The sequence below is a fragment of the Thunnus albacares genome, chromosome 23 (genome assembly GCF_914725855.1).
Source record: "Thunnus albacares chromosome 23, fThuAlb1.1, whole genome shotgun sequence".
NCBI classification, from domain to species: Eukaryota; Metazoa; Chordata; class Actinopteri; order Scombriformes; family Scombridae; genus Thunnus; species Thunnus albacares.
In genome coordinates this window covers 10,006,905-10,017,658 of record NC_058128.1, presented here as the reverse complement: position 1 = coordinate 10,017,658, position 10,754 = coordinate 10,006,905, and the positions used below count along the sequence as shown (strand labels likewise).

General features: G+C 36.8%; 2 protein-coding genes across 3 annotated transcripts; one reads left to right on the top strand and one right to left on the bottom strand.

Annotated features, from left to right (window-relative positions):
• The first annotated feature begins 1,622 nt into the window (after nt 1-1,622).
• Nucleotides 1,623-3,024, top strand: lepa (leptin a). Its single transcript, XM_044343560.1, is given in 4 exon segments — nt 1,623-1,701; nt 1,704-1,753; nt 1,755-1,778; nt 2,092-3,024. Coding segments are annotated over 4 exon segments (474 nt in total). The 3' UTR covers nt 2,413-3,024.
• A 2,461-nt stretch (nt 3,025-5,485) lies between these two features.
• LOC122975483 lies at nt 5,486-10,502 on the bottom strand. Of its 2 annotated transcripts, none has more exons than XM_044343934.1 (3): nt 10,446-10,502; nt 7,822-8,020; nt 5,486-6,190 (listed from the first exon to the last, which is right to left on the bottom strand). In XM_044343934.1, the coding sequence occupies exons 1-3, from the start codon at nt 10,485-10,487 to the stop codon at nt 5,829-5,831; spliced, it is 603 nt and encodes a 200-aa protein (XP_044199869.1). In that variant the 5' UTR covers nt 10,488-10,502; the 3' UTR covers nt 5,486-5,828. The 2 variants fall into 2 exon arrangements, with proteins under 2 accessions (XP_044199869.1, XP_044199868.1); XM_044343933.1 differs by lacking the exon at nt 10,446-10,502 and adding an exon at nt 8,658-8,810 and having other exon boundaries at nt 7,822-8,468.
• Between the last annotated feature and the right edge of the window lie 252 nt (nt 10,503-10,754).

Here is a 10,754-nt window from a genome sequence, read left to right as displayed (position 1 = left end):
TTAGTCGCCATTCTGATTTAACTGAGTTAACAGCTACACTTAATTATGAAGGTCTTAGAGAAGTGCAATAAGTGTAAGAAGTGACCTTTACTAGACAGTACTTTGTAAAGAAGAACTTCTTTTTAGTGCCAGACACTGGTGACACTATGTTCAGTGAAGCATTTCTCTAACAGGGAGCTTAGTGTGAGAATGACCTGGGTTGTTTAACCTTGAGGATATAAAGGTGACGCTGCTCACAGACAGTTCGACTTTGCCGTCATGCTGTCGCTGGTGTCATTTGAGATTCCATTGTTGTTCACAACAAGAGAATTCCCATTGGAGAAACACCAAATTAAGATAGACAAAGAAGAACATTCCTGCTGTATGCAGTAAAATGGAGAATGTATTCTTTTTCACACATACAGTAATTACATACACGCTCAAAAACTTTGTGGTAAGAGCGTCAGGCCTTCAGACAGAACTTGAAAAACACCTCCGGAAACCACCAAAATTAACAAACTGTTATTATGTTTCCATTTTTCACTTATTGTTGCAGCTGTTGCCAATAACAACGGCAATACAGGCAGTTAAAAAACACGTCATAGGCACCACATCCCAGCAAAGACAGATTTCACAGTTCTTGTATATCACGTAGAAAAAAAAAGATAAATGCATTCACATGTAAAGAGAAAGCAGGGAGGATTTTTAAAGATCTTGAGCAAGATGATGATGACTCACTGCCTTTATTCTGAATGATAAGATTCTCATTTAATATTGCAATGCATTTCACCAATGCATTGCAATAAATGTATAAATTGGCATTTACATACATGTTCCATGACTTTTTTGTCTTCTCCTGTTTTTCTTTATTTGTTTAGCTGTATACTAGGGTTTTAGTAGGTTTGTATGGTGCCAGCACAAGCTATAGTCTACCTACGCATTTTCCAGTATTTAAAAGTTAAGATTAAATCAAAGGGATTATTCAGCAGACAAGCATGCGTACAGGAACGCTAAACTAAGAACACAAAATATGTGTGAGTTCCAAGTAACTGAGTCACAGTAATATACTCTTTTTTATATAATCTTTTTTTTAAATGGCATTTACTGTGAACTTCTTGCATAATTTGAATGCATTATAAGTTGACCTGTAAGGGTCAGGCTCAGGTTTGAGTTGGGGGAGGAGAGAGGAGGGGAATGGACCCAGGCAAGATTCAAGTTCAGAGCAGACTATTTAAATGGGGGAAACCTGCAGAGAGGCATTTGTCATCTCTGTCATTCAGTGTTACAGGAGAACAGCTACGAAAAACACAGGTAAGACTATGATATGATTATGACATATATTGATATAATATTTGTTACAGTATAGGGGACCATTATGGTGCAGAAAATAATAATAATATTAATCCAAGTAATTCTATCATTTTTTCTTGTATAAGCAAAGTAAATGAGGAAATTATGAATGTTAAATTACTTTTAAAATCTAAACAAATTCATAACATTTTGCTTAAGAAAAAATATGAAATTTAACAAGAAATACTGAACTTATTTGCAGAAATGCAAAGAACATTTTGTTAGTTATGGTGCAGATTTTTGTTATGTTTTCTTACGTACTTTGTTCATTTACATTTATTTATTCTACCAGGATGCGCATCCTTCTGGCCCTCCTCTGTGTCTCTGTTGCAGCAGCTCCTGGGTGCACCAGTCTTCCTACAAAGGGAGAATCTACGAGAAACACCATACAGAGTATCATAAACATAGCCCAGATTACCCTGGTCCACATTAAGAAACTCAGAACAAAGGTATGCGTATTGCTTCATATAAACATAGTTTAATAATGTCTCACAGTACAGTCTGTCTGTCTCAGTCTGTGGTTTAAAGAGAGTCCAGGACATGTATTAAACTCTCCATCTGATTATTATTATCTGCTTTGTTACATTTCCAGTAACTTGTAAGCATTACAAGCATAACTAAGTAAGCATAACTTTACTGTAAATTTTCCTTATAGCACAGTCATATAATAGTAAAAAGGAATGCATTACATCAAATCCCCCCCGCAGCAAAACTAAACAACATACTGGCATACAGCTAACATCTTCTTCTTCTTTTCCTTAGTTGCCTGTGGCTCCTCAGATAGAAGTCATCACTCCCTCCATTGAGGGACTAACTAGTATCAGCCATGACCTTGGACTTTTGGATAATGCACTACAAAACCCTTTCACAGAGCTTCTCAGCCAGATCCAGGCTGATGTCTCCAGCTTGGAGGGACGGGTGCGCTCCCTCGCCGTGACGATGGACTGTCCCGTCGCAGCCAGACCAAGAGTAGAGAGCAGTGACAATTCGTTCCCTGACAGCCAACTCTACCTGACTCTGACGAAGGTGCAGCTCTACCTGGAGAAGTTTCTTCACAACAAGGACAAACTCAAGGTCTGCTGACAAATCAAAACTCATGTCACAGGTATGCCGTGTCTTCCCATAATGCAAAAATAAAATTTGCACAAATAGTTCAGTGTAATTTGTCTTTGCACATATTATTTTTTCCTTATCCTTCTGTCTTTTGACTCTTTTCACATAGTACTGTAAAGCATGTAGAAACATTTTCAAATTAATTCTAAATACTCAAGTAATAAGGATCTTGTTCTGGTTGCTATAAAATGTTTTATATAATACAAGTAGCTTTGTGTTTAATGTTCATCCAACAATGATTTGGTAGACTTTTTGGAAACAGATGAATTTTACATGATTTTTAGGTTTATTTATATTATTTGATATATTTAAATGTTTATTGAAAATAGTCATATTAAAAACCCCGAATTAATAGCAACAGATGTCTCTAACAGTATGGTTTACAATTTAAAACATGTTTTTTTAATATGGGTATGGATATGCGATAATGTGCAATTTTAATGTATGAAAGCTTTTGTAAAGAAATGTATGGAAAACTCTCATGAATGTGCAATGTTGATGGCGTTTCATTTGAGGTGCACTGTTTATTCTTTGATATGATACTTTATAAAAGCCTTGAGCAGAAACATGAAGCTTGTGGTCAACAACAAGGATGTTAAGCTGACTTTGCAATAAAAATTTTAGTCAATATGTGTTTGTCTGTTTCTCATGAAAAAAATGAAATTTGAGAAGAAAAGGCATTTTTTAAATGATCTTCTTACTTGTGTGTTACTCTGAAAACAAATCTTATGTTGTTTTAAAGTCTGGTCATCCCCCTGCCACACAACATTACACCACTGGAGGAAATAAAAATAGCAAATTTAGATTATATTTTTTAAAATGATAATATTCATGTGCTGTCTAAATAAAAACATTAATATAAAACTGATGATTAAACTTTCAGGAGGACATTTCTTTGTTCAATTAGATAAAACAATGAATTATGAATCAACTTCAAAAGGGATGGAGGAAATTAAAATATGAATGATGAATTTTAAATATAATGTGTGTGCTTCATTATAGTAACATAATGTGAATGTTACAGAAACACATGACAAAATATAAGTATCAAACTCAACACAGGCCTACACCAAATAGCAATAATCAAATTTTTAATTTTACAGATGTAAAATAAGGATTTTGTTACTTAATCTGTATAATAATTTTCAATTCTTTCTTCAGTGAGTAATTAACCTTTGTCAACATTTTAATAGAAATTTCTTCAGACTCTGCAGTTACTTGACAAAATAGGATTTATAATACCAAAAAGCAGGCATGGTATTAAATAAATCTAAACAGTGTGGCGAGATATTTCTCTGTAGGTTACTAGTCAGCGTTTCGGCAGCATAGCCATTCGAGTGAGGCCCAAAATGTGGCAAAGTAAAGGTTGAACTCTGACCCACACACACACTAATACTTACATCATCACGCATCACTGAACACCTCATCTTCCACATGTACGACAGACAGAGGTGAGTATAGTGAAAGTTGCATTTGGCTCATTATATTTTTAGACAAAGACACATCAGATCGTAATTTTAATGTTATTATTCCAACATTAATTTGTGTTATTATTAAACACAAACAAATTGATTATTACAATAAGAAAATATATTAATTAAAAGATGAATTTCAGAAGAGGCCACTGAGAATCCATCCCTGCTCTACAGGCCACAAGTTGTTTGGGGATGTGACAGAATAGGTATTGATAACATGCACTCAGCAAACTGAGAACACTGAGAACAATGATGGCAGCACAGACAATCATATTGTATAGAAAATAATTGTAAGAAAAAATGCACACATCCACTACCGAGTAATTACTGTGTAAAACTGGAAATTAAGCTACACAGTCTTATTATTTGACTTTTCAGTTTTCAGTTTTTTATTTCAACAAATGAAGCTAAACATAGCTAAATTATTGATAGGAAAAAACTGGATTACAGGATTACAAGACTATTCACTGCAACATTTATATTATCATTTGAATAAAGAGCTTAATTTTAATTATAAAATGGAAGAAGTGATTATATGTCATAAATAGAATGATCACCAAAACAATACAAACTAATGGCAGGAATATACAGTATATTGCTAAATATATTATGCTAAATTTATAAATTTGATTCCATTTCTTTCTCCTTTTTGTGTGTGACTTGTGGCTTTTCACAACTCCCTTAATTAATTCCCTCTGGTTATGTACAAAAGTGCACAGAACTTGGATATAAATCTAAGAGTACATATCAGTTAGTTTTAAAACAAGTGATCTGAAACTATAGGATATCTTATAAAAGGGATTTAATGACATTTGTATACTTTCATGGTGCTGTACAAATACTTGAGGCAGAGCAGGGAAAGTGGGAGCTCCAGTGAGAAACACAAGATTGCATGTACATGTACTATTTATGCACGTATGTAATAGAGAATGGTGGTTATAAAAACATGAGTGGGATAGTAAGATGATGGAATATGATATTACAGTCCCTGTGAATATGAGTGAATGTACATGCCAAATGTCTTATGTGTATGTTTTATGTTAGCAAGACATTTACTAACATAATATTGTATGGGAAGGACTATAAAACTGCTCCCTTGAAAGCAAAATCCCACAGTACAAGGCATAAAATATAATAAAAATAATTATTAAAATGATAGTCTTTATCAGAATTAGAAACAGTCCAATGGCTAAAACTGACAATGATATTAGATATTACATGCAAAGCTCTGCACAACTCTGCTGAGAGATTAAACCGGCGAGATGATCAGCTCAGTTAAAACATCTCTGGTATTATTTAATGCTTCAGTATCACTTCTTACCTCTTTATTTGAGCTGACGTTGTCCTCGTTTGTCTTCATTCAGGGAAAAAATTAGTCTAATCTAAGTACTCAACCCCCTCAGCTATCAAGGTTCTTGCCCAACTCCCATATTCTTGTTATGTCATGTTCATGTGTGTTAAATGTGTGTTCATGTGGTAAAGCATCTTTTGAGTACACAAAAAATATTATAAATCTTATCTGATGATGTATAGCAGCACTTCTCCACTGAAATAAAGAAAGCAAAGGACTTGTGTGAATGTTTTATTTCACATTCTGTGCAGAAACCAAATCTCTGGTAACAAGTGTAACAGCTGTTCATTCATAAGCAAGCATTATTTGACAATAAACTCCAAATAAATGTTGTTAAATACTGCATATCACTTAAAGCGTAACCTGGGTCATAATTGAAACAAGAAAAGTCAAATACTTGAGAATGCTTATAAGGAGAAAAACGTCCTTACTCACAAAAATAATGAATAAGCTGCAAGGCGAAGCCATTAAAGTGCCTTCTCTTTGAAATAACTTACTTACATAAAACATTTTAAAATGCAGTCAAACCAAACTTTTCCTTCCTCCCCCCCTCCAACAGTTCACATTTTGGCTTTGAGCGAGGAAACAGGCAGCGAGTTCAAGAATCGTTCCAGCGTAGAGAGATACTCTTCCCGGTGGCATCGCATGTGAGCTGCATGTATCGACTCCTTCCACTTCCTGCTCTCCACAGCCACGCCCCTCTTTCTCCAGAGGTCAATAGTCTTTTCCATGGCAACTGGGTCACACAGGGCATCATTTTCACAGAAGAAGAACAGGGCCGGCGCAGTAATGGGGCTGTTGTGGAAAACTCGGACGCTGTTGTCGTAGAAGTCTGCTGTTTGGGTTTTGAAGAGCCAGAAATAAAACAAGACGATGTTTTTGACCAAGCCCTCAAAACTTGGCAACAGAGTCTTGCCGAGGCCTGAACAACAACAAGAGACAACAGAAAGGGTAAATATAATATAATAAATAAGATATAGATATACTGTATATATATAAAACACAGTCAGGCTGAGTATCAAACTTCATCCTTTATGAGTGCAGATGGAAATGTCTCTAGCATTGGGTATAACACTGAAAATTATACCTAAAGTTGGCATTGAATGCATTGAATTCCTGATTTAAATAATAATTTTGCATTTTTGACTGTATTTAATATATCAACTAATTTGTATTCAACCTAAATACCGATGCAATTAAGAAGGTTGGCTAATTTTGTTAAATAGAAAAAGTGGTATTATAAAAAAAAATGAAAATAAAGAAAAGTTAAAGGAAAATTCTGGTTTATTTCAACCTGATGTATTTCCTATGTATGTGGCCATTGTGGCTCTATGTGTCATGTTAATCTTGCTGTCTCCGGCTCTGTTATAGAGATTCTGGTGATTCACAAAAAGACGGATTGGATATGACACACAACGATAAACATCGGGGCAAACTGCTGAGACTAATACATCTTTCAAAATAAAAATGATTCTTACGTGAATCACTTCAAAAGTTTGTTTCTGAACAAAAAGTAAACACAGAAACTGGCCGCCTTTAGCAGCCATTATGGTTTGGTAACCGAACCACCCCGCATATTCATCCGCGCACGCCAGTTTGTTTACATGTATGAGAATGACTTTCACCACGGTGACTGGCTGGCTAAGTGTATTTACTTGAGCCAAAGTACACAGAGATATAACAAATAGAAGAACAACAGCAAAGAATTGAGGCAGAAAGCCAACAGGACTGTCAGGTACGTTTTTTTGTTTAAGTTCCTCAGAGTGAGGTACTTTAGAAAATACTTAGGGCTCCAATGCAACCACACCGCCCTGAGAAATGTGACTTAGACACACTTATTATATTAATTTACTGCTGAATGTATTTTATGTAAAATCTGCCTACTCAGTTCTTTGAATGCTTTTTCAAAACCTTCCCCATAATGCCGAAGGTATAATTCCAGTGAAGAAATACAATTTTAATTTAAGTCTTTGCCCTAAAAGTCTAATTCAACAATACAGGCTGTAAACATAATAAGCCCTAAAATACTCACCATGTGTAACTGTGTATAATTGCGTAATAGCTAACTCCTACTCAGGACTTTTAAATCCCCAGATTTGACAATTACAGTAGTCGATCGACATGAAATTAATCAGGAAAATTAATTACAAAATAAATCCAAACAATAACCAGTTCCACCTTGTCAAAAGCTGAAATTATTTGTTTTAGGACACTTTTGGTTGGACAAAACAGGCAAATTGAAGACACTGCCTTGTGGTCTGTAAAATTATGATGATTTTTCACAGTTTTCTGATATTTTACAGATGAAAATGAACACATAAAGTCTTTAATTCCAGCCTTGTGTCTTTTTGTTTAATGAAAAACACATATAACTGTTTGCAGGCACTATCCTAAAGTAAGTTAGATACAAGCTGCTGCAAAAAAATCCTGGACTTCTTACAAACTGGAGCAGTAGGTCAGCTGATTAATTAATTATTTAAAGATCTGATGTGCATATCCATCACAAAAGTAACCTGAGCCCCAGTGGGCCTGTGGCAGATCCTTCTCACTCACCTATTGCCATGTGCTCCAGAGTGCCAACCACCAAGCTGTCATATATGTGCCCTATCACCCTCTGAGAGAGGTCTGCGTGTTCTTTCGGTCTCTGGGTGATATGGATGAGTAACTGGGTGAAAGTGTAGCCACCGATGGAGGAGGCGTAGACCAGCACAGGCCTCCCTGAGAACTGAGGCTCCTCCAGCACCTTCAAAACCTGCAAACCATAAGCAAGCCCCCATGGAGGCCACAGGAAGTGTGATGCACTGCTCTGGACCAAGAGGACATCCATGCCACTCTCCAGATACATATCCGTGTACTTGGCCACCGCCGCCGGCTGGGCACCGAGCCAGGAGAGGAAAAGGAGAAGTGGACGGGTGTTGGGCGCTGAATCTGACTGGTGTGTGTTTTGGGAGGATAGGGGTGTGTGTGGGAGTGTGCTAGAAAGCAAAGGAGAGGAGGAAGTGTCAGCAGCAAGGTGAGCTGGATGTGGATGGGATGAGCTTGGCGAAAGGGCACTGGGGAAGTTTTTGGCAGAACACAATGTCTGGCCTTCTGCCTCCGGGACCGGAGTGTAATAATGAGTTATGCCTTTGCATATCTTCCTGGTTATAAACCTTCCTCCACTGCATTGTTCAGACTTGGTTGCACCAGTCCTAAAAAGGCTGGAACAACAGAAATAAGGTTAAAAGATTATAGATTTACATAGTTTACACTTAATTATTAACTACTCAAACTGTGAAGGAGTACTTGACAATTCCACTACATGGACTAACCTGAAGGCTGTAATAGCATCGCCCTTCATATATTTATAGCAGGTTCAGCAATATCAAAGCAACATGTTATTCTTTTACCTTATTGACAGCGGCAAATTCCCCATTTTATGACGCTTTATGAGATTTCCACGGTGCCGACAGCCGCAGGTCCTCCGAGGAAACGTAGCAGAGGGATAATTTGGGAACCTGCTCTTCGCTTGTGACGGACTCTATTTCCTCACTGATATATTTCCTCTAGCCCCGCCCAAGTGAAAACGACGACGGAAGCGCGCGGTCAGATAAATGCTCGCCCCCGAGATACTGTGCTCGCACCACTGACGTGTCCCAAAACGAACCGGGAGCGATTTTTATCTGTGGAAAGTTTTATTCTAGAGATAAAAATCCACATTTCATGCCTGTCTAGTTATATTTTGAAAATGAGGTGACAAGCCTGTCTTTGTTGCAGTGTTTTAACGTCTTTGTCAACACAACCGACTGTTATTCCAATCATTAAATGAATTTCTAAAATTTTCTGGGGTGCTTTGTGAAAAGATGTTTTCATTTTGAATATTGAGGACCCCTATCAGTACTGACTTATTCTTTATGCTGTGTTTATTCACATAAGCTAACTATGATTTTATAGCCTAAATGTGAAATATATCATCATCATCATCATCGTCATATATATATTGGTCCTTTTTTACTGTAGTATGTTGGTATGTAAGGAATGCAGTTGCATAATTTGGCCACAAGAGAACTCTGTTGTCCACTTGAGTTCAGCTATTTAGGGGAAACGCTATCTGATGGATTTCTATCTCAACCTGCAGAAACTGCAGATGGAAATTTTTTTTGGCTTTTTTGGCTTCATGTTTGTCTTAAAACAGCCTTCATTATGGCAGGGGGAACACATCCTGACAACTGGGATGGTCTCAGTCAGATATTGTTCCACTTGTGTTAATGAGAAAGGAAGTTCACATATCAGGTATGCAAATACTGCCGACTCGTTTCCCCACAACAGGAAGGTTCTCTGAGTTTCAGCCTTGTATCACTGAATTTGTCCATTATAGAAGGATTTGCATCACTTTGATAGAGGTGTGAACTTCCTCAGAAAAGTGATAATTCTACTTTATGTTTATTACTGAGGTCGTAGTGGGTGGTGGTGGTGTACTGGAGTGTATTTTAGTGATATTTTGTCTCCTTCATTTATGTTAATGGGGTGGACAAATTATTAGGAAGTTTTCATTACAATGCTCAATTGCATTTCTAAAACTACAACATACTACAGATAAGTAAAAATAAATTAAAATATAATAATTAAAATATGACCAATGAGGCATTGTGTCTTTTGATAATAATCACATATTTAGGCCATAAAATCACAATTATGTGAATGTGAAAACAGCATAAAAGTCACTATTGATAGTGTTGATTGTGGTCCACAACATTCAAAATGTCTTCTCACAAAGCACCCATGAACATTTTAGACAATGATTTAACGATTAAAATAAAAGTTGGTTGTGTTAATAAAGACATTCCACTGATAAAAATCGCCACTAAAGCTAGTTTTGGGCCTTATCGCTCTCCGTAGCACTCAGTGGTACGCGCATAGCATCTCGCGGGCGGGGCTACCGGCTCTCTCTCTCCTCTCTCTCCTTCTCCGCATGCCGTGAACGCGCCACCTCTCTGCCACTAACGTGCTGCTCGCTCCCGTCGACCTAACTTTACTTTCTTTCAACGTTTATTTAAGATTCTCGGAGAAAGTAAAAATAATTTCAAATAATGAAATGATGCCGACTTAATGAAAGAAAACATAAATAGACCAATAAATGATTTACAAACTTAATTTTACAAGAGTAAAATGTAATAACAAGCACCAATAATACTAACCAATAGAACATGGAGAATTACACGTTGATTGGCACACTCCATTGCAGCTTAGACGGAGCTTATCTCAGTTTATTTATAGCTCAAAGGAGCTCGTGGCCAACATATCGTGGCCAAGAACCAGCTATTACTGTGGCTGTAACGTCACAGAGACCTGCCACTTCATCTAAATACGGAAACATTGCAACATCATAAGGGTCAGTTTGATTTGACCCATTAGTCGAATAACTGCAATATATTTTAGCGCCACAAGATGGAGCCAGAGACTAACACTGTTACCCAATCACAAGGTAGAAGATGACTTTATTACTC